This window comes from Schistocerca americana, chromosome 2 (assembly GCF_021461395.2).
Source record: "Schistocerca americana isolate TAMUIC-IGC-003095 chromosome 2, iqSchAmer2.1, whole genome shotgun sequence".
Lineage (NCBI taxonomy): Eukaryota > Metazoa > Arthropoda > Insecta > Orthoptera > Acrididae > Schistocerca > Schistocerca americana.
Window position 1 is genome coordinate 379,689,810 of NC_060120.1, and position 24,409 is coordinate 379,714,218.

The following is a 24,409-nucleotide window of genomic DNA, read 5'->3' on the forward strand; positions in this document are numbered from 1 at the left end:
GATATGGTTGTTTGTTTGAGGGAACTATAATAGATTATAGCTAGAAGAGAGGCTAATTCAGCCACAAATTCAGTATAGAATCTGGCAGGGATTCCATAAGGGCCTGGAGCTTTGTTCAATTTTAACAACTTCAGCTGTTTCTCAACCCAACTGACAATAATACTTATTTCATTCATCTTTTCAGTGGTACAAGTATTAAATTGGAGCAGTTCTCTTGGGTTTTTCCTTTGTAAAGGAACATTTGAAAATGGAGTTAAGCATTTCAGCTATTAGTTGATACCCTCGATTTCCATTTCTGTCTCATTTGCTAGGGACTGGAAAGCAACTTTGGTGCCACAAACAGACTTTAAATATGCCCAGAATTTCTTTGGTTTTTGTGAAAAATCACTTGACAGTTTTCTGCTATAGGAATTATTGAAGGCATCACACATTACTCTCTTGACAGCCAAATGTATTTCATTCAGCATCTCTCTATCTATAGCCCTGCACTTTGTTTTAAACCTATTACACAGCAAGATTTAAGGTTTGATACAGCTTTGATGTGAATGAAATATAACCAGTCATATTTTTTATATATTATTGTAACATACAGACAAGGAAACATTACTCAAAAATTACAGAAAACTGATCTTGGCAGTTTTACAAATCTGTTCCTAGAATACACAAACTCTTTTCTTCAAATAGAATATCCTGGTTTTATCTATAGATATAGTGCATGTTAATAAAATAGATATAATGTTGTAAACAGCTTTTGTAGCTGAATAAAAAAGGTATAGGATTCATATGTTTTATAAAGAAATCCACTGCTGTACAGCTGCACTATTGACGACAAACAGCTGAAGATAGCGTCTGCTATAAAATATCCAGGCGTAACTATCCAGAGCGACCTTTAGTGGAATGACCATATAAAACAGATACTGGGAAAAGCAGACACCAGACTCAGATTCATCGGAAGAATCTTAAGGAAATGTAACTCATCCACGAAAGAAGTGGCTTATAAGACGCTAGTTCGGCCGATTCTTGAGTACTGTTATTCTATCTGGGATCCCTATCAGGTAGGACTGATGTAGGAGATAGAGAAGATCAAACGAAGTGCGGCGCGTTTCGTCACGGTATCGTTTAGCTGGCGAGAGAGCGTTACGGAATTGCTAAATAAACTCCAATGGCAGACGTTACAAGAGTGGCGTTGTGCATCACGGAGAGATTTACTATTGAAATTTCGGGACATCACTTTACAGGTGGAGTCAGGCAACATAGTAATGTCCCCCACGTACACCTCGCGTACTGACTACGAGGAGAAAATTCGAGAAATTAGAGCTAATACAGAGGCTTACGGACCATCATTCATCCCATGCACTATTCACGAGTGCAACAGGGTTGGAGGGATCAGATACTGGTACCGAAAGGACCCTCCGCCACACACTATTAGGTAGCTTGCGGAGTATGATGTAGATGTGGATGTAGATATGTGAAGCGTCTCCTGTTTTGAATCCCTCTGATTTTTTTTTTTGCACCACAAGCAACAAATTTTTCTGGTTTAACAATTTATTTTTTATGGGCCCCACCATCGTATTATGTGAAACACATGTCGACATTTCAATGAAGTGCAGTTAATTTGCCACTAAATATGAGACTGAATTTTGTCTATGAATCAATGAAAGTCACTTCTGGTGGAGAATGACCTTCCTGGAGCTGGAAAACTAAATTTACTACCTCTGTTTGACATTATGGCTCTGAGCACTATGGTACTTAACCGCTGTGGTCATCAGTCCTCTAGAACTTAGAACTACTTAAACCTAACTAACCTAAGGACATCACACACATCCATGCCCGAGGCAGGATTCGAACCTGCGACCGTAGCGGTCGCGCGGTTTGACATTATGCATAAGAATCATTTGCACGGTTTCATTGATATTACACAATATCAGTCGTAGTGATTCTGGTCTGCATGCACAACATTTGTCCTGACGTCAAATAACTGCACCACATCGCTTTCAGTTGAGTCACATTATTCGTGCGCCATGCCTCATCCTAGCAGTCTATTCGTGCTCACATCATTGCTCTTGTGGAGGAACCGAAGCTGACAGTCTCGGGGGCTAGGGCACGGGGTGGCATTCCTGAGTCGATGGGATGACAATATATAATACGTTGCCGAGATACTGGAGAAACCAGAAGACGTGTGGAAATTGGACTTTAGCGTGTAACAGCACTTGTCCAGGATAATGAACTTGTCAACATGCCATGACTAAATCCTTTTTAAACATTGTGCAGTTGAAACGTACTACCGCGTTTTCCAGGTCGGCGGATACGGTTCGCTGCCGGCTTTGAGAGGCCGGGCTAACTAGTAAAGATGCTGCCATTAGTGAGATGCTCCATGATAATGGTCGACTTTACCGATTAACTTTTGCCAAGGGCAATGTCAGTCGTGACTTGCAACATGTGATGTTCCCAACGAATTGGTATAGTCCACAGTGGATCATGGCCCGGTACGAGTATACAGGCAACACATCCGTTTCAGTCCCAGATACACCCATGAGTTATGTCGCAGTGGCCTTCTTTCGGTGGCAGTTTGAGGCTGGATGTGTTCCCGTGGACTTGGAATGCTTCACAAGATTGATAGTTGACTTCATGCTGTCCATCTTATGAGCAATATTATGGCCCCATCAGTGCGACAACTACATCCTGAGGGCGTAATCTGTTTCCAACAGGACCAATTTCCTATACACAAGTCAACGATCGTGCTAGCGTTGTTTGTAAAACAGATTGAGATATCCCTTTTCGTTTGGCCTCTTCCTGCACCAAACCTAAACCCTACTAAAAATGACAATTCGGACCATGCGAGAAAACTGACCAGACCCCGCGTCAATAGCACAAGATGATTTGTGGAACATTACACTAGCTGTGTGGAAGTAGATGGCAGAGTCTGAGACATTTGTTACTCACCTCATAGACGTCTTTTCTCGCAAGCTGCAGACATTGAAGTTAAAGGCCTGTGAAGAGATATTAGGTGCTAACTAAGTCACATGCTGTGCCTGTGAAGTGTTCTTTCTATTAATTTCGTGATTTCTAGTAATTAAACGAATTAACGTAGTAACGCAAAAAAACTGGACACATCAAACTTTGTCGCCAGGCAGTTGCCTGGTAGATCACCGACTATGCCACTTTTTTCCAACTTCTTTTTTTGACCGAACTAGTTGAACTACCGTACCGGCATACCTCTGAGCTACGAATGCATTATGGTACAGCTGTCGACATTTGTATATTTCTGTTATGAAATGAAGTGCCTTTACTAGGTCTGTAACGCTACGAATTAACGCTATAAATGGCGCGACGCAGTTTTCTTGCGTGTTTTGAAGGGTGCGTCCTTATGCTAAGTGTCGAAAAGGTGTTAATCCTTCTAGTGCACTCACAATTACAAGTGTTCTTTGCTTTTCTGAGCAGATCTGTGCAACCAGTGATGAGACTGGTTTCCTATCCAACATGGCGGGTAATTCAATTATCACCCAGGCCATTTTTTGTGCTGTCAGATGTACATTGTCCACATTTCTGAAATGCCCTTCCTTCGCTCATGCAGCAAGAAATAAAAGTGGCCTGAGAAGTTATTCAGCATTTTGTGACAAAATATAGTGGTTTCTGCGTCAGTATCAGTGGTGGTGATTACCACCATTTTCTATTAAAAACTCATTTCCTGCTACTTTAATTAAGGTAACTTATTTCGTGTCAGACTTATAAAGGTCTTCCAGTCCAGTTTTATTTGACCTCCATGTATTTCGATGCTTAGCCATGTAGAACTTGACAGTGTTGATCATTGAAGAATTCTCTGTTCTTTATAGACCGATCTCAGCAAGCTGAGAACAGAACAACAGGAGTATCAGATGGAATGAAGATTCGAATCGATGTCCGTCAACATCCTTGTCATCAGAGCGGAGCACTAGTTCGCTTAAATAAGGCATGATAAGAGAATGAGCATGATGCTGCTGAAGAACTCCTGTTGTTCGACACTAATTATTAGCGAAACCAAACGCTGCTCAACAATGCAGACCGCCAGATATCAATCATTGTGTTTGAGTACAAGATATATGTTAATGAAAAAATATATACACGCTCCAGTCAAATTAATGTTACCACAGCGTATGCTCGACGTCAACGCACACTAACCACTCACAGTCGCCGTGTGGCAGCACTAGCAGTGGAGGCTACATGAAGCACATCAGGGGGACGCGGAGAACAGTGCAGTCGTTGTCGTATTGGCGAAATAGAGAGATTTATCGCATGTCCAAATGTGTATGATCAGTGGCTTTCGAGCGACGGGTGGAAGTGTTTCCGAAATGGCTAAGTCTCTAAACTCTAGACGTGCTGCTGTGCGTGACAAATCTGTGCTATCCAAAACCAGTGCCGAGGTGGCTGTAATGCACTACGAGCAATAGATGACAGGTGTGAATTATAGTTGTGGAGATGTGCACAGTCGATAAACGTGTAACTGTTGAGCAACAGACCGACCAGATGAACCAAGGGGCTATTAACAGTGTCCCATCAACGACCGTTCAGCGAACGCTGCTACGTGTGGGCCTCCGCAGTAGGCGCCTAGTCCATGCATCCATGCTGACCTTTGTTCAGCGGTGAGAAGCCTAGAATTCGCAGGCCAGTACCGGGACTGGGCGTCCAGTAAGTGGAGACAGGTGGCTTTGGAGATGAGTCACGTTTCATGCTCCATCGGACTGAATGCAAACGCCCTGCAACAATCGTCGGAAGGGTCCAGGCCGGAGGGGGGAGCGTTATGGGCCGGGGAATGTTTTCGTGACATTCCTTGAGGGCTCTCGCCATTCTGAAAGGCACAGTTCAAAAATGGTTCAAATGGCTGTGAGCACTAAGGGATTTAACGGCTGAGGTCATCAGTCCCCTAGAACTTAGAACTACTTAAACCTAACTAACCTAAGGACATCACACACATCCATGCCCGAGGCAGGATTCGAATCTGCGACCGTAGCAGCAGCGCGGTTCCGGACTGCAGCGCCTAGAACCGCGTGGCCACCGCGGGCGGCGAAAAGCACAATTGATCAACACAAGTATGAATCTACCGTTGGGGGACCATGCCCACCTCTACATGCAGTTTGATTTTCGTTGCCACTATGGCTTCTATCATCAGGACAATGCAACATGTCACACAGTTCGCACAGTATGTGCGTGGATCGAAGGGCGCCAGGATGAGTTTATCGTGCTCCGCTGGCCACCAAACTCCCCGATTTTAAACCCGATCGAGAATCTGTGGGACCATCTTGATCTGGCTGTTGGAGCCGTGGATTCTCAGCCGTGAAATCTAGCACAACTGGCCACGGCGCTGGATTCGGCATGACTCCACATTTGTGTCGGTGCCTTCCAGAGCCTCACTGACTCTCTTCTTGCGCGTCTCGCACAGGTCCGCGCTGCAGAAGCTGTTTATTCAGGCATTTGACTGGTGGTGGCATTAATGTAACTGGAGAGAGTATAATTAGTCTTTGAGAGACAAAGTAGACAGATGGGGGAAAGACGCATCTCTGGGAAAGTTGGCAATGTGCGGCGAGCAGAAAGGTGTGGAGAAGTAGTCTGACGGCGGTGCTCGAGCTGAGTGACGTGTGTGGCATTCTCAAGCGCGCCAGTGTTTTTATCGTGAAACTGATGGAATGGACCAACATTTAAGCTCCTCAGATGAGCATTGGTTGGAAGGATGTCGCAACTATAAAATCTCATTCACGTCCCCAGCTGTATCTGTGTGTGCGGTCCGCGCTGCAGAAAATGGTTATTCGGGCTTTTGACAGATGGTCACACTAATGTGACTGGACAGTGTAATTCTGCAACAGTCACGAAGTTTTAAATCCGCTACGCATTTTCTTGGTTAGCCGTCATCATCAGGTGGAAAACATATTTTACATGGGTCATGTTAGTGGTAAACATTGGCGATATCGTGCAGCAGCATGTCTAGCGCCTGAGATGTTGTGACTTGCAAGTACGAGAATAGCAAGAAAAGTAAGTGTGCTGCGTTCTGCCGCTGAAATTCGCGTATGTTGTTCTCACTGTAGGACAGATTACAGCGGAAATCGCCACACGTGGGCGTCAGAGGAGTCGGAAGGAAGGGGTGGGTGGATTGGGCGGTGCAGGGTGCGGCAGTTGCGCCCCTTCCTGGAATCTGGTATACCGTACTGATTTCCTGTCCATTACAGCACTATCATGTGCCTTCCCTCTTCCTGTAATCTAATGTACCTTAATGATTTTCTATCCATTACAGATTTATCATGTACTTAGGAATTGGATGTTTTGTGTTAGCAGAAGAGCCAACACAGTGTTACGAGAGGAGGCCGAAATGCACGCGTTTTAGCTCACGCAGGCTGGCGTGAGGAGGGAAGAAATATACTGACGTGAGGTCTAGAACATGACAAGGAATGAGAATTCAGAAAGCGGACGTAATTAGTTTGATACTTAACTTTAATCCATTAATGATGAACGTCGCTCTTGACGGAACATTATCTGTTCAGAATACCTTTCGGGAGATAGTAATTATAGTAACTGAATATGGCGCCTTGCTAGGTCGTAGCAAGTGACGTAGCTGAAAGCTATACTATAGTGTCGTCTCTACAAATGAGAGCGTATGTAGATAGTGGACCATCGCTAGCAAAGTCGGCTGTACAACTGGGGCGAGTGCTAGGGGAGTCTCTCTAGACTAGACCTGCCGTGTGGCGGCGCTCGGTCTGCAATCACTGATAGTAGCGACACGCGGGTCCGATGTATACTAACGGACCGCGGCCGATTTAAAGGCTACCACCTAGCAAGTGTGGTGTCTGGCGGTGACACCACAGGATGCGTATGAGATTAAGGATATTTCAACATAACGTGAACGACCCAAATGACGAGTACTGTGGCTTTAGCAGCCGCTGCGTAATTTACGTTTGTTCGGTTATCACACTGTTCACGGAAAATAACGCCGTTTCCTTCAGCGTGATTGCGTTCTTGCGCTGACGTAAACTCAAGGTAGATGCAAAACTTTGCAGAATTGTACTGAAACAGAACGCCATCCTTTTTTCTGTCTACCCCAATATGCGTTACTATTGGTACAGAATCGGCGCGGGGGACTTCTCATTGTCAGCTTCACACGGAAGATCGCTGACCTGTCCCCCGAAGAACGAGTCGTGTTATAGAGTGGTTTTGCTTGTTTCAGTCACAGAAAAGACTCTGTGAAAATCTTTTATGAGGTAAAATATGTTTTCTAGAGCGATAATTACTTTTTATGAAGCTATTAATCCATTAGTGTACACTACATTGTCTGTTTTGTATGAAAGCTTTAAATTTTTAAGGCACCCAAAAACTTCGCCGTGTAAAACTTGCTGTAGTAATCACAATTTTCTAGTAGTTTTCGTCTTTTTCAGGGGCACAATCTGTTGTTTTTTCTTCTGTATGTCGCCATTCACAAAGGCCTGGGAGAGGCGGAAATATGTCCAGGGATGCCTGCTGACTTGGCTGTGCAAAGTATGCCATGTGCTCGTCAAACTTTTTTGAAAGCAAGCGAAAGGCAAAGGTCCCGAGTTCGAGTCTCGGTCCGGCACACAGTTTTAATCTGCCAGGAAGTTTCAGCAAGTGAGGGGGCTGGAAACAATAATTTTGGCAAAAGAAGCTCCCTTTTATTACATAGTACGTCACGTGAGTATAACAGTAGTATATGCGTATTCTAAGAAGACTCTCAGCACGATCACTGTTTGGAGTAGCTGCGTCGATTGAAATCGAATGCCGTTGATCGGTATTGGCGCCGGTCCAATAGCTACCAACTTTAGACAGCAGATAACGCTGTGGTTAATGGGTACAGCATGTCAGTACATAAGATGACTGCAAAATCAATTACGTATTACCATTCAGCGATCGTTAATCCAGCACATCACTTCTGCTCTCGTAGATGTAGATGCAATAAACAGCGCTGTCTGATAGTTCACGTTAGCAGCGGTCATAAATCAATTAATACGGGTAGATATCACTTGATTTCTACCGATTCAAATAGTCCCATCAGCCCCTTCATCGAGAGTCTTTTACGCTGCGCATTGAAGCGAACAGAAGCGAACGAGCAACAGCGAAATAGAGAGAATTCTCTCTGTTGTGACAGCTAGGTGTACATGCGCAAACGGCATTCGATCGTGTGCGGCTATGAGTCACAGTTGTTCGCTCGAGTTCCACTGGCTATCGGTTTTCCAGGGAACCTTGTAGAAAGTTCACAAATTCTATGATTGTGTGCGAGCAGTACAGAAAATCAGCGAGGTATCGACACATGTGGAAGTAAGGTCACAGATCAGTAGTTCATGTGGCGTGTGAGGTGGGTTAATGACGTCACAAAATTACCAAATTTCACCAAAATTCTGCCCAGCTCCACCGTGGACCTTTCACACAACTGGAAGCTCGTGACACACCGTCATAGCCACATTTAACCCCCTCTTTGATGCCTCTGTGATGGAAGACAGAAACGCGACGCCCAGTGTTGAAATAAAGTGGTTTTCTTATGGATGGCCGAGGATAATATTTCAGTCACGCCACCACACAGGAGCGACAAGAAAAGGCCTCAAGGGATGGTATGAAGGGCCCCAACGAAACCAACCTTTACCTTGAAACATCGATTCCCGCACATTTCGCGATCGAAACGAGAGCTGGCATTGTGATGAGCAACAGGACGACAGCTTTTCACGCTCTGACACCCCCGAATGTTTCAACCTTTCTCTGAGTACATTGTGTGACTGCATACCCGTTGGACGTGACCATACCCCTTCGGAGTGTAGAACGACTGCAGTTCACGCTCTCGTGTTCAGGCTGGTACCAATAAAGATCATTCAATACCATTCGACGAAATCTGAACGTGATCCAAAGTAGCAATGGCTGCTTATTCATTTTCAGCCATCCTGTTTTCTGCCTTCCTGTGGTGTGATGACGGGGTGGGAGAGGGGGGCGGGTAGTGTGCGACATTGACACAAGCGTGAATATATCAGGAAAGGACCCCTCTAAACCCCCCCCCCCCCAATCAACATTTACTGAGAGTTTTTAAAATGTGAAACTTCCTGGCAGATTAAAACTGTGTGCCGGACCGAGACTCGAACTCGGGACCTTTGCCTATCGCGGGGAAGTGCTCTACCAACTTTTTTTTTTGATCGTTGTGTTTGGTCGTTCTGACCGAACACGCTGAGCTACCGTGCCGGCGTCCAACTGAGCTACCCAAGCACGATTCACGACCCATCCTCACAGCTCTAATTCCGCCAGTACCTTGTCTCCTACCTTCCAAACTTCACAGAAGCTCTTCTGCGAACCTTGCAGAACTAGCACTGCTGGAAGAAAGGTTATTGCGGACACATGGCTCAGCCACAGCCTGGGGGACGTTTCCAGAACTCGTTTTTGCAGAGAAAAGCTGCGAAGCAGTCCTAGGCGCCTTCAGGTAAGAAACCACTTGATACGTCGTCGATGCCAGATTGCTGCCTGCAGGCAGCTAGGGCTACTTCGCAGATTTTCTCTGTAAAATCATATTTTTGAAAATTCTCAATAAATGTGGGTGTGTACGGTATTGTAGAATTGGGGGTGGGGGGTTTTAGAGGAACTTTTTGTTGTTTTATCCACGCATGTGTCAGTGTCGTACCCTTCTCCCCTACCCGGCGATGAGGCCAAAAGAGGGCACAAAACAAGAAGATTGAAAATGCACAAACACCCTTTGCTGCTCTGGATAATGTTCAAATTCCCTCGAATGGTTTTGATTGGTGCCTATTGTTACCAGCCTGCACACGAGAGCAGAAATTCGGTCGCGCTGCACTCCAACGGGGTGGAGTCACGTTCAGTGGGAATGCAGTCCCACGGTGTCCTCATAGAAGGACTGAAACATTCGTGGTTGTCAGCAGTGTCAAAGGTTGTCGAGAACGTCGCCCTGTCTCTCATCGCAATTTCAACTGTCGTTTTCGACCGCGAAATGTGTGGGAATCCACGGTGCAAGGAAAGGGTGGTTTCATTGGCGCCCTTTATGCCATCCCCGGAGGCCTTTTCATGTCATTTCTGAGTGGCGTTATCCGAAATGTTTTCCTCGCCCATCTGTAATAAAACCGCGTTATTTCAATGCTGGGCGTCGCGGTTCTGTCTGTTATCGCAGAGGCGTCAAAACAAGTGGTGAAATGTAAGATGGGATGGACGACCTTCCCATTGGGTGAAAGATCCACAGTGGTACTAGGCAGAATTTTGGTGAAATTTGCTAACAATATGACATCATTAACCCACATTACACGTCACATTAATTTCTGAACTGTGACAATTTTTTGGCATGTGTCGACACTTTGCTATCTGAAGCGTTGTCGACCCCGAAGGTGAGGTCCTAGGCCACCACACTTTTGCACCTTTATAGAGAAAGGTTGTAGGTACCTTTGAGCGAAATTTCAAAGAATGCATCTCAGTAGGAAGCAATTACGGGGATTCGAAAAAGTGGTCCTTTAATTGTGTTGCGCAGGAGAGATACCATACGTGCTTCTTGGATCCAAGAGATTGACGACAGAAATACCGAAAGAAAATGAATATGACTAGCAGAAAATTGACAAGGTCCTACGGTGAACGTGAGAAAGACGACAAGATTGTTCATTTTTAGATGCTTGCATCAGGCGGGAACACATTGAATAAGCACAAGCTTCGTTATTCTTTTCATTAAAAAGGAAAACCATGCTAATACGTATTATGTTGATTAAAACTGAAAATATGCTAAAGATCTGATCGTTCTAATCAGTTAAGTTCATGCTATCTGTAATTTCATGGATCAAAGTTTTTGTTAATAAATAAAAATGGTTTACCTGGGATCGCGCTGTCTGCCCTCTAACAAAGTGTGTAGGAGATTTTATGAAGTAGCCTATGTGACACAACGTATGTGTAAAGGGGAGTCAAATGAAAACGAGGCGGATGGGAAAAAAGTAAATAAACTCTTTATTAAAACTTTCCTGGCAGATTAAAACTGTGTACCCGACCGAGACTCGAACTCGGGACCTTTGCCTTTCGCGGGCAAGTGCTCTACCATCTGAGCTACCGAAGCACGACTCACGCCCCGTACCCACAGCTTTACTTCTGCCAGTATCTCGTCTCCTACCTTCCAAACTTTACAGAAGCTCTCCTGCGAACCTTGCAGAATTAGCACTCCTGAAAGAAAGGATATAGCGGAGACATGGCTTAGCCACAGCCTGGGGGATGTTTCCAGGATGAGATTTTCACTCTGCAGCGGAGTGTGCGCTGATATGAAACTTTCCTGGCAGATTAAAACTGTGTACCCGACCGAGACTCGAACTCGGGACCTTTGCCTTTCGCGGGCAAGTGCTCTACCATCTGAGCTACCGAAGCACGACTCACGCCCCGTACCCACAGCTTTACTTCTGCCAGTATATCGTCTACTACCTTCCAAACTTTACAGAAGCTCTCCTGCGAACCTTGCAGAACTAGCACTCCTGAAAGAAAGGATATAGCGGAGACATGGCTTAGCCACAGCCTGGGGGATGTTTCCAGAATGAGATTTTCACTCTGCAGCGGAGTGTGCGCTGATATGAAACTTCCCTGGCAGATTAAAACTGTGTACCCGACCGAGACTCGAACTCGGGACCTTTGCCTTTCGCGGGCAAATGCTCTACCATCTGAGTTACCGAAGCACGACTCACGCCCGGTACCCACAGCTTTACTTCTGCCAGTATCTCGTCTCCTACCTTCCAAACTTTACAGAAGTTCTCCTGCGATCCTTGCAGAATTAGCACTCCTGAAAGAAAGGATATAGCGGAGACATGGCTTAGCCACAGCCTGGGGGATGTTTCCAGAATAGAGCACTTGCCCGCGAAAGGCAAAGGTCCCGAGTTCGAGTCTCGGTCGGGTACACAGTTTTAATCTGCCAGGAAAGTTTCATATCAGCGCACACTCCGCTGCAGAGTGAAAATCTCATTCTGAAAACTCTTTATTATTTCAAAAGTAATCGTTATAACTGTTAACACATTTATCCCTCGGTGAGACAAGATACGCAGTGTCTTTATGGAAAATATTTGCGGTTTCCTGAGGTAAACGATTGTCCCAAAGCGTTCGTCCAAAGCAAATCCACGGCCATGAGTGTCTTTTTTCAGGGCTCCAAAAATGTGGGAATCTCACGGGGAAAGGTTGGGACTGTGCGAAGGATGTGTAAGTAAATACGAGTGAAGCTTCTACAGCGTGATCGAAACAAAGTCGGCAACATGTGGGTAAGCATTATCCTGCCAGAAAATGGTGGCGCGCTTGAATTAACGCACGGAGGTACGTGGATACTTTTTAAAAACTGAAGCGCGCCGTCAATCCCAAATGGCCAGGTATGTTGGCGGACGGCAACATTCTATTGTAGGACGGTGGGTGACTCACCAACTTAGCTATGTGAAAGTTACAACTACAGAGTTTTGCCTCCCAGTGGGTAAATTTCTGCCGACTGGAGACCTCTACGATATGTTCTACAGCGTCAGGCTTGCACCTGGTGGTCGAAATATGAACTAATTTTTTCCAACGTAAATAGGTTCCGCATCAACACATTGGCATACCTACCGAGTTTTGTTGCCATACGATAATTACAGTCCACACATGACCCCCATGAGTAGTTGCACTGTAGTTATAACCACCCACTATAAATATTTAGGGGTAACATTAAGAAGCGATATGAAATGGGACGTTCACGTAAAATGTATTATTAGGGAAAGTGACTGGAAGACAGATTTGTTGGAAGTTTTCTGGTGAAATACAATGCATCTGTAAAAGAAAACATGTGCTAGATGTTAGTTCGACTAATGGTAGTGTACTACCCTCATCAGAACGGTATGAGAACAGGTCCCGAATGAATTCAGAGACGCTCTGCTACGGTCGTAACAGGTCGCTGTGGCCAGTGAGAAACAGTAACAGAAATGTTCGGCCAACTTAAATCGGAATCTCTGCAAGAAGGCGACATATTCAGGAAACCCCGTTGGGTAAATTTAGAGAGACTGTATTCGGAAAAGGCTGTGTGACCATCGTGCTGCCACCATCCTTTATCTCGCGCAGAGATGTTGAGAGTAAGGTAACCCGCCGGGGTAGCCGAGAGCGCTAACGCAATACTTCCTGGACTCGGGTAGGCGCGCTGGCCCCGAATCGAATCCGCCCGGCGGATTAACTACGAGGGCCTATGTGCCGGCCAGCCTGGATGTGGTTTTTAGGCGGTTTTCCACATCCTGCTAGGTGAATACCGGGCTGGTCCCCACGTTCCACCTCAGTTACACGGCTCGCAGACATCTGAACACATTCGCACTTCTCCATGAATTAAACTCGACGCAGACAGTTGGGGTACACTGATTCCGTCCCGGAGGGTACGCGGTGGCGGCAGGAAGGGCATCCGGCCACCCCTTAACCATTAACATGCACAATCCGATTAACGATGGCTGACCCTGCGTAACTGTGGGACAAGGCTCGATACATAGGTAGATAGATAGATAGATCTTGAGAATAAGGTAGGAGAGAATAGGTCACGTACACAGGCATATAGTCATTTTCTCTTGCTTAACACGGGAATGGAAAACGAATGAAAATCGGAAGTATTGGTACGATTTACCGTCTGCAGCGCACTGTATAGAGGACTGCAGAATACGAGTATGTGTGTTGATGTAGATGTAGAGTGAAGAGCAAACCCCGCCTGTTGTTACAAACGAGGTGGTGTAATAGTTGTGGCCACTTAATGTTTGCAGGTGGGAACCTATAGTGTTGTATACAGCAGAGTTACCTAGCGAGGTTGACGCGCGCCTTCTGCCCCCCGGATAGCGAGGTTCCGCGCTCGCCCACGACGGTGAGGTCTCCCTGGGGCAACAGGTCCAGGTCTCGCTGCAGCGCGCACACCCGGATGACCTCTCGGTAGCGCCGCCGGTCGAAAGGCAGCCCGAAGAGGATGTTCTGGCGCACCGTGGCCGCGAACACCCACGGGTCCTGACACGCGTACGACAGCCTGCCGTGCGCCTTGCACGTCCCCTCGCTCACCGTCAGCTCTCCCAGGATTGCTTGCAGCAGGGAGCTCTGGAACAGTGACACGTACAGGTTAACAAATACTAATTTATTGCCAAACACCAACTATTAACTAATACTTAATTCCGTTTAGCGAAATTGTCACACAGAAGATCTACAGTTTCTCATTTCAACCGCACGAACTCCAAAATTATACATATTGGGATAAGCTACTGCGGTGTAGAAAAGTAAGTAAAATCGCTCAGAAGAGGAGTGGCGAATGGAAGTGATGCGATACCTACACAATTCTCCTCAGCGAATGTGAAAGAAATTGCTCCTGTTCCAGCAGCAGTCTGTCCTACATCTCTACGGGAAGGGAGCGTTCCAAGTCATTGCAATAATGCGCAGGTTGAGATTTTCACTCTGCAGCGGATTGTGCGCTGATATGAAACTTCCTGGCAGATTAAAACTATGGGCCGGACCGAGACTCGAACTCGGGACCTTAGCCTTTCGTGGGCAAGTGCTCAGCCAACTGAGCTACCCAAGCACGACTCACGCCTCGCCCTCGCAGCTTAGGAAGATAGGAGACGAGGTACTGGCGAACGTAAAGCTGTGAGGACGGGGCGTGAGTCGTGCTTGGGTAGCTCAGTTGGCAGAGCACTTGCCCGCGAAAGGTAAAGGTCCTGAGTTCGAGTCTCGTTCGGGTACACAGTTTTAATCTGCCAGGAAGTTTCAATGCGCAGGTTATTCACATTTTCAAGAATGATCATTGAAATGATGCACACAACTATAGCTCTGTATCGCTGACGTCGGTCTGTTGTAGGATTTCGGAACACGTTTTATTCCCGCGTATTATTACCATTAATGCGGTGTCGTCGAGTATCGAGAGCGGCGCGAGAAGTATCGACCGCCGCAGAGATACTGCACAACATAGCGGTATCACGATGCACCAATGAGATACTAGGAAAAAGCCATGTCTTCCGCAGTTACCGAGGTGCCACCGCCGAGCCTCTGCTCTGAAATAACGTCACGAGAAGCCAGGAGGACAGTTCTCTTCGAGGTCGGATCCTGCCCACTTCCAGGAAGTTCCTGTCGGAGTAACGTTGTTGTCCGGTTTACTTGCCGTGAAACACCGATGTCAACCGTCAGGGGGTGAAAAGACTTCCGCCTCCGTTGAACTGTGCCTACGCGGCAATGCTATTACAACTGTGTCAACATGTGTCAACGAGCTTGAGTTTTCTGGTAGCTGTAGTGAAGCCACAATACGGACACTCTGATCTTGTATCAGTTCGTGGCTCGTGTGGTGTGTTCTGAACCGCAAGTCCACGTGTGCAGTTTCATAGCTACACCCGGGCCTGGAGAGCAAAGATAATTTTTGTTTTATTAATAAAGTATTACGTATTCAGAGTGTTCTAATTAACTGTATTGTCATCTCAGTGTCCAAGAAGTCGGACACAACAATTAATATTCACAACATATAGATGTAGACGAAGTCATCCCGAACAATACCGCTCATCACATGTTTCATACGACGCAAAGTGTCAACGGAAAGCGTCAGTGTGTTTCCTGTTAGAAACAGAATTATTTTTGAAGCTTAATTTTACGTGCCTATTCGGTAGAGTGGTCCCAGATTAGTGTAGTGCGATATTCGTTTTATCGATATGTATTAGTGGGGCCATTAATACATGAAGAATAACCAGTACTCCAGCAGCCACTTGCGTGTAGCCCTGGCCCTCGCAGAGTGCAGTCGCCAACAGCAGCGTTACTCGGTCAGGTTGATTTCTGGTAGTTGTTGGAAATACGGCAATTTCATGAAAATTTGAGCTGAAGAAGTATTTGAATATTTAATCTCTCAAGGCAGCTGAGGATTATGGTTTCTGATGCACGAATTGGAGGCTAAATTTTAAGATACTCAGTTGAATAGTGTAGAAACGACTGAACGCTAGTATCGAACACTGCAACTCCAAAGACAGGGGAGCGGTAGAAAGCATTGGTTTCAAGAATCTTCACTTGATTCTCCCAAATCTGATTACCAAGAACCTCCAAAAGAAAACTCAAAAAGCAAAATTTTCCTTATTGACAAAGCTTCCACGGCCAACATCAAATTGAATTAACTCCTGTTGAGGATTAGGTCACGTTAGTTTGCATCTAAAACCACTAATGAAACCGACGTTTCGACGTCCTTGCCGTGGTCCTTCAGGGCGGCTAAACTACTGGTTCCTGAGGATGATTTTCTTTATATATTGACGTATTTCGTTTGTCACATGGCAACTTCTAGTTTCTGGGAAATGTCACGTGAATACCGAAATACGACGGTGTATAGAGTAGACCATCCTCAGAAACCAGCAGCTTAGTCCCCCCCCCCCAAGAAGACAGCTGAAAGGATTGTCGAAACGTCGGTTTTAATAGTTGCTGCAGTTTCAGAATGACGCGGCCTAATGGTCGAAAGGAATTTACTCAAATTAAAATGGTATTTTCACTAGACTAGAGTTCGAAGTTCTCCGTTCCATATCTTTGCTCGTCAGCCTAGATGAAACTGCAAGTAACGGTAGAGACAAGTGGAGGGCAGATGCGTGCGCTGACTGGCGGCACACAGAGGCGCTTCCTCCTGAGATGACGTTCTGCACCGTACCTTGCCGGCGCCGACGGGCCCGGCGACGCCCACAAGCTGTCCGCGGTGCACGCGCAGGTCCACGGCGTCCAGCGTGTTGTCGCTGAGGCTCTCCACCCACTTGGCCGTCACCCCCTCCAACTGGACCGCAACGTCGTCTACCTTCTCCTCTTTGCCTTCCTTGTGGTCCACTCCGTTCAACAACACGCGGGACTTTGTTTCCGTTTCAGCGATCTCTTCATTCGCCAGGAATTCCTGTGTGAGAACAACATATAATGTATAATCGTTATTACGTAAAATGTCAAAATAGTCTACATGATGTAGGCTGGGTAGTTAACCGACGTTTTTGAGCCACTAATTATTAGAGGGACTACTGTTTCACGAGGAACCCGAAACACTTAGAAAATATGGTACGTCCAGGAACGAACAATTAAAATACATGCATTCATATGTCACCTTGACTGAATCAGTTTTTTTTACTATTTTCTCTCTCTGCGTAGCATCCAATATGCAAGTTAGTTGAAGCTATGTGAAGTTCAAAACTACGTGAAATTTTTAGTCTGTTAAGTTGTCAGATATTTTCTCACTACCATATGGACCCTAGACCGTGGCAGTGATTGCTGTTGGAACGGTGTTTTCGACGAATGGTAGACAAACGGGCATCTGTGCCCACGGAAAATATCGCAGTCAGGCACATAGGGAGAAATAGCATTCCGTACATCCGTAAATTGGCCTCTTAACGTCCCAAATCAGTGCTCACAATTGCCATAGCTTGCAAAATGATAGTTTAAATCGGTTCCTTTGAAACGGGACGGCCGATTTCCTTCCCCACTCTTCCCTAATCCGATAGAACCGATGACTTCGCTGTTTGGTGCCCTCACCAGAATCAACCAACTAACCATACTTTTTTGTAAATAAAGGAAAAATTATTATCGTTTGTACCGTGATCTCGAAGTCTTTTAACGTTTTGACATGGCACTTGTAAAGCAGCGGAACCAATGTGTACAGAAGCGTTCGTAGCTGTATTTTGCATGGACCACGGTGTCCCGAGTTCGATTCCCGGCCGGACTCGGGATTATCTCTGCTCGAGGACTGGGTTTCTGTGTTGTCCGCATCATTTCATCATCATTCGTGAAAATGGCGAGAATGGACTTTTTTTGATTGGGAATTTGTACGGGTGCGGATAACAGCGCAGTTGAGCGCTCCACAAATCTAATATCTATACCTTGCGCACTTGATATAGTGTTTCTGCCCGCAGCTGCCGAAGTAGAACTTGCCGCACAGCGATCCGAAACGCAGAGGTCGACCGGCCCGCGGCAAAGAGATTCCAGAGTGCTCTGCTCGTGCAGGCGAGACAGTAGTTATGCTGTCCGTGCGCGGCAAAAATAACCAGCGAGACGTATCTTGCCTGATACAGCTCTACAGCGCAAAAGAGGTGTTGCGGAACCGAAAGAACGGAGACTAGCACAACAAAAATACACGTGAGGAGGCCTGGTGGGACATCAGCAAAATGATGATAATTCAAGAACTGAAAAAGAAATTGACGATTTTATTTATTTATTTAATTTATTTATCTACTTATTTATTTAATCTGATCTGATTTACGGCCATTCAGTCCCTCTCATCATGGAGAGCTGCATCAAACCAGTCTCAGGACTGAAGACCACAACAACAACAACAGTCCCTCTCATACATCGGCCAAGGGTTTCAGACATACAGTGTATATTACACCACAGTGACCTAGGAAAACAATAATTTTATCGTGACAACTAGTATTAAAATTGAGCGCCCGCAGTAGCTGTGTGAGTAAAGTAGACTACGAATCAACAAAGTTAATACTGGAATTACTTGTACTACTGCAGCCGCTAATAGTGATAATAGTAATACTGCTACTACTAATAATAATAATAACAATAATAAGCTAATAATAATAGCAATAATGCAGAATTATGAAATTAATAACATTAATTATAATGACCCATAAAAGAAGAATTTAGAGCTCAATAAAATAGATGTTTTCTGATAAAGAAAGTTCTGGGAAAAGGAAATTTAAGGAGACGTCATCGGCTAAGGATACTGGGAAATGAGGAAGATTAGGTTGGAAAGATATGTACATAAGGGGTGCGTGCAGCGACAATGGCAATCATTTTGTCTTTACTGGATATGTAATTAACTGTCTTCTGAAGCTGGAGATGTTATTTAGTAATATAATGCAGGAGGTTGTTCCGGAATCGGTTTCCTACTACTGAGATGTACTTCGAGAACGTGACTGAACGATGGAGTGGGAGAGAAAGGATGTTGCTCTGATGGGGACGGATGTTTCTACGATGTAGTTCAGACAAGACCATTAAGGTCGAGGAGAGAATAAGAGACAGTGTTCACTGATAAAACAGTAGAAAAGACAGAGGTAAGGAAATGTCTGTGCTTGTCTGCACGCAGCCAGGATAGCTGTGCATTCGATGGTGAAATGTGATCAAAGAATAGAATATCACAGATATAACGAACACAGCATTGACAAGCAGTTTCTGGGGCCGTGAGCTTTACTGAGAAAGGCCTTGCAGGATTATATCGCTACAGTCAATAACTGGAAGCGTAAATCTGTGTACAAGTTTCTTTTTCAGGCCAAGAGGGAAGATCTTTTTATACTTTTGTAGGGCATGGAGACTTCCTGATGCCTTCTTTCACGTTACAGTTACGTACTCAGTCCAATTTAGATTTTCGTCTACTATGACTCCTTGACTCTTTGCTGAAGAAGAGAAGTTGATATTTGTCCCATTTAGATGGTTCAGATGGCTCTCAGCACTATGGGACTGAGGTCATCAGTCCCCTAGAACTTAGAACTACTTAAACCTAACTACCCTCAGGACATCACACACATCCATGCCCGAAGTAGGATTCAAACCTGCGACCGTAGCGGTCTCGCGGTTCCAGACTGTAGCGCCTAGAACCGCACGGCCACTCCGGCTGATTGTCCCGCTTAGAGTTAAAAATTGTAGGGATTCCCAATATTTCGGGTTTGTGAGCCTAGAATGACCAGCCAGTACCCTTTGGGTTTTGGACGGGTTCAATTTAACCCTAGGAAAGAGACAGGAACTTCTTCTCGTTGGTAATGACCTATCGAAACTGCGTCTCTACTTTTCTTATTTTTGGCGCGATTATCACATTCAACTGTTCGAAATCATGTAACGACAATCTCGTGAAATTGTGTTTGTTGCTTTGTGGTTGAAATTGCTGATAACAGGTACGCAGAACGTTTTAGCACACATCAAAGTGGGCGCCACTTGACGTGCGGGTTGTGTTTGGGCGAAACTATAGCTTTCTCCACACTTTTCGAAAACTTAGCTGGAGTGGTTAATCATATCCCCCTCGTAATTCAGCAGTCAGAGAGGTGACGCAGTCTCGTTGAGCATCTCGAAACACGATTTCGCTGGCCATTGGGGCTCAGTTCGAAGCAGGACTCATCAATGAAGACAGTTCTACTCCAGTCAATGGGGTTCTGGAGACGCCCCGGACAGCAGTGGGGTACAATACCGACTGTCGCACGCACTACAGCCCGACAACAAAAAGTGACGGTCTGGGGAGCGATTTCTTTTAATAGCAGGATCCCTGTAGTTGTTACCCGCGACTCAGCGTTAAGTCGACGATATTATAAGGCTCGTTTTGCTACCCATCATGGCAAGCCACACTGGCTTACATTTCAGCAAAGGTAATGCCCGCTGGCACACGGTGAGAATTTCTACTGCTTGTCTCACTGCTTGCCTAATCCTAGCTTGGTCAACAAGGTCACCGCATGTCTCCCCAGTTGAGAGCGTTTTGGAGCATTACGGGCTGGGCTCTCCAACCAGTTCGGGATTTTGACGATCTAACGCCCCAGTTGAACAGAATTTGCCACGATTTGCCTCAGAAGGACATCCAACAACTCTATCAATCAATTCCAAGCCGAATAATTGCTTGTACAAGGGCCACAAATGGACCAGCGCGTTATTGACTTGCTCAATTTGAGAAGCTCTTTATCTTGAGTAAATCATTCTCTTTTCTGAAATTGTAATCATTTGCTTGTCTGTACATCTACGTCACATCCAACAATTTCCGCCCCATTCGGATAATTTCATCGTTATGCGTCGTTTTTTGTTCCCTTAGAGTGTAATTATAAAATTAATGGATTACAACTTCCACCATTTTTCACTTGTTTACACGTGCTTCCACGATGAGAGTAATAAGGAACTACGGATCTTCAGTGATCGCACCTCAGTTGTTCCCATTTGTTGTTTTACTGTTTCCTGTTGATTCTTGAGCAAATAATGAAGGGTACCACTTCTTTGTGAAGTGGCAAGAACGCAATCATAGGCGTTCGTGATCCCAGTACTCCTTTCAAAGCAAACTGAGAAAAGTGAAATAAGAGAGTTACAGAGCTAAAAACCAGGAAAAGGTTTTTGTGCAACGTGTTGTCACCACACTGAGTTTGATAATACACTGTTGCAGTAAATTTAGAGCTGACATTTTGTGCCTTGTGATTAACTTCCCATGCATGGTGTTCTCAAGTGATGATACAAACTATCTGAGATAAGGAACACTGTTCTTGGAACGACGGACTCGGAAGTTAAGAAGGCAAACGGGTTGTGGGATAACTTTGCAAATATTTGTCTATGCGCTCTAATAAACGTACGAGGGTTGGAACTTTAATAGTGGCAACTACTTATTTACAGTTCGTACAAAATAGATACGAACAAAATAGATACATACAAAATAGATACGTGTTTCAAAGTTTTGCTGACCTTCAAAGTAATCACCAGCCTTGTGTATAACCCGTTGCCAGCGATGTGGAAGTCGTAGGATACTCTTAGCAGTGCCAGTTAGGTTTGATAGTTCGAGCTGCCCGGTTTATTGCCCGACGAATTTGTAGCAGTTCTGAAGCGAGTGCCGTGAAGTGTTTCCTTCAGTTTAGAACTCGAACTAATGAGGGCTTCAGTGAGGGAAGTGCAGTAGGTGGTATAGCACACAGCTGCCCCATCAGTCAAACAAATCAGTAACAGCTTGCACTGTACGTGCTTGAGCGTTGTCCTGCAAAATGATGGTCATGTCTTTCAGAAAGTGTCATCACTTCTGTCTCTATTCTGTTCATTTTTGGAACAGGGCCTGTGACCAGCTTCAGCCAACAATTCTGTTGTGGATTGGCAAGAGAGCCAACCCACTATGAGAGGAAGCCGAAAGGCACGCGTTTTAGCTCATGCAGGCTGGCGTGAGGGCTGGAACAGGTCAAGGAAATGAGACTAGCAAAAAAGGACGTAGCTGTGGAATACTTAACTTTAATCCATAAATGGTGAACATCGCTCTTGACGGTACATGTTTTACAGCATCAATAGTAACTGATAATGGCGCCTTGCTAGGCCGTAGCAAATGACGTAGCTGAAGGTTATGCTATCTATCGTCTCGGCAAATGAGAGCGTAATTTGTCAGTGAACCATCGCTAGCAAAGTCGGCTGTACGACTGGGGCGACTGCTAGGAAGTCTCTCTAGACCTGCCGTGTGGCGGCGCTCGGGCTGCAATCACTGATAGTGGCGACACGCGGGTCCGACGTAAACTAACGGACCGCGGCCGATTTAAAGGCTACCACCTAGCAAGTGTGGTGTCTGGCGGTGACACCACAAATTCTCGCTGCCTGAGGCATTTTTGGAGCAACCCTGGGGTTTTTCGAAAGCGTCAGATTGAACTCTGTGCAATGTTGGTAGTCCCGCATAAAAATTGGGAGTCGCCACAAAGAACAAGTGTTGCAGACATAGCACATTGCGCAAGTCGCGTGGATAAATAAATTTTCTACTGGGATTTTCACTTTCGTCAGCAGACCAACTTAAAATTCTCATTTTCACTTGCAAATTTCGATTTGACAATTTTCGGATCAGATTTACCTTCGTCATCGCTGCAAGTTTACTTCACATTACAGAAATATGTTGCATATGTACCATGTGTGATCCGATTGTCATTGGAATACCGGCGAGATACATATAACGATGTCACGAACTGCACGGCCCCTCCTGCCGGAGGTTCGAGTCCTCACTCGGGCATGGGTGTGTGTGTTGTTCTTAGCGTAAGCTAGTTTAAGTTAGTTGAAGTAGAGTGTAAGTGTAGGGATCGATGACCTCAGCAGTTTGGTCCCTTAGGAATTCACACACTTGAACATATAACGAGAAGACATACGATGAAAAGGAAACAATAATCACTGTATACTTCCGTGTGAGTGTGTGTGTGTGTGTGTGTGTGTGTGTGTGTGTGTGCGTGTGTAAAGCGTGATGTAACCACTGAGAGTAATTTGCGAGTGGATGGATTACTATCTTCGGTTGCAATTATAATGAGTGGGATGAGCTATTTGTGTTGTGCCGACATGGTTTTCTACGATAAGGCTGTGCCTTACCCCCTCCACTGTCACTTATTACAACTGGGTCTCTCCTCCGTCTTAATGACCTCGATGTCGGCCAAACGCTCCAGTCTTCCTTCGTTACTTCTTTGCATGTCTCATTCAAATCATGAGTAAATAAGAAGTTTGTTAAGTCATCTGTCTTGCTTCGTGAAAAGATAAAAATAAACATATCGAAAACCTAGCGTATGAGTATTTGTTACTATTTGGTCTACCATTTCGAAGGATGTATGTGTTTACCACTATATGCGAAAACAATGCATTCAGTAATTATCATTGTGTACTTACCTCGATTCTCCTGACTGAAACGAGCACCTCAGCTAATTCAGCTATGCCTCTAACGAAAACCATGGACATTGTCTGGGCCAAAACATTGAAGTAAGTCAGAACAACGAACACCTGAAACATCGTGCACATTGACCGGTTAGATAGATATGTACAATAGAACTCGTTCTTTGCAGTTATGAACCTGTAATTGACAGGGCGCATTCCAGTTAGATAACGACTTTGGGCTGCTTTATGCAAGTATAGTATGGGAATATTTGGGAAACATGCACATGTAACTCAACTTTTAAATGCTACAAAATTAATTTTCATTTAAAGGAAATGATTTTGATTTACCTTGTCTGCTGTAAGGTCGTTTCCTGTTAGAACAAACGTGATCAATGAGCAACACAGTGCGACTCGGGTGGTGCATAGGTTGAATGACATAAAAATTCCACGTATGTAGGATGTTTTAATGATAACCTTCAGCTCCAGCCTGAAAAATACGATATTTTAATTTGTGCCATCATATCGGAGAGGTGTACTCGATGAACGTAAGGGATTTCTAACATGACATCACATGAGGCAGCGGTATTTAATGATGCAGAACTGATAGTCGTGAGTGGCATGAATGACAGTTTACTCACATTAAGATAACGCGCGGAAGTGGTTACTTACTTTCTGGCCAGCTCAATTAGCTTAGCGAAAGGTTTCTCCCAGGCGTACATCTTTATCACTTGCATTCCGGAAATGATCTCATCCGTGAGACGGACTCTCTTGTCTGTTTTTAGCGCCGTCTGACTGCGGTATTTCGATGAGAGCTTGCCCAGATACGCTGAAAGATAATTTTGACATGATATTTAAACGTGTGATCTATTAGCTGTTAAACGACGTTAATGATAGCTCTGACACTTCAGATACAAGTTTTTATTTATAAATGTTGACAGTGTTTCGGGAGTCATTAACAGATAAAACTAATGAAAATATACATAGATGCACAAAAAACATTCGATTCTGGCGCCTTTTCGTCATGTATTACCATATCAAGAATTAGATCACTAGACAGATCAGATAAAATACATCAATGGCAGAACTACACATACAAGACTGTTTACATAAAATTTTGCCTCACTGTAGCTTTTAA

The 24,409-nt window shown here is 45.0% G+C and overlaps 1 protein-coding gene across 1 annotated transcript in view; it reads right to left on the bottom strand.

Annotated features, from left to right (window-relative positions):
• The window catches only part of LOC124594828 (ATP-binding cassette sub-family C member 4-like), a 163,273-nt gene that overhangs the window by 81,123 nt on the left and 57,741 nt on the right, over window positions 1-24,409 (bottom strand). The window contains exons 6-10 of the mRNA XM_047133275.1: window positions 23,944-24,100; window positions 23,623-23,761; window positions 23,290-23,400; window positions 16,610-16,843; window positions 13,763-14,049 (exon numbers count right to left, since the gene is read on the bottom strand). Of these exons, the coding sequence (XP_046989231.1) occupies window positions 13,763-14,049; window positions 16,610-16,843; window positions 23,290-23,400; window positions 23,623-23,761; window positions 23,944-24,100 (928 nt within the window). The remainder of the gene's footprint in view (window positions 1-13,762; window positions 14,050-16,609; window positions 16,844-23,289; window positions 23,401-23,622; window positions 23,762-23,943; window positions 24,101-24,409) is intronic.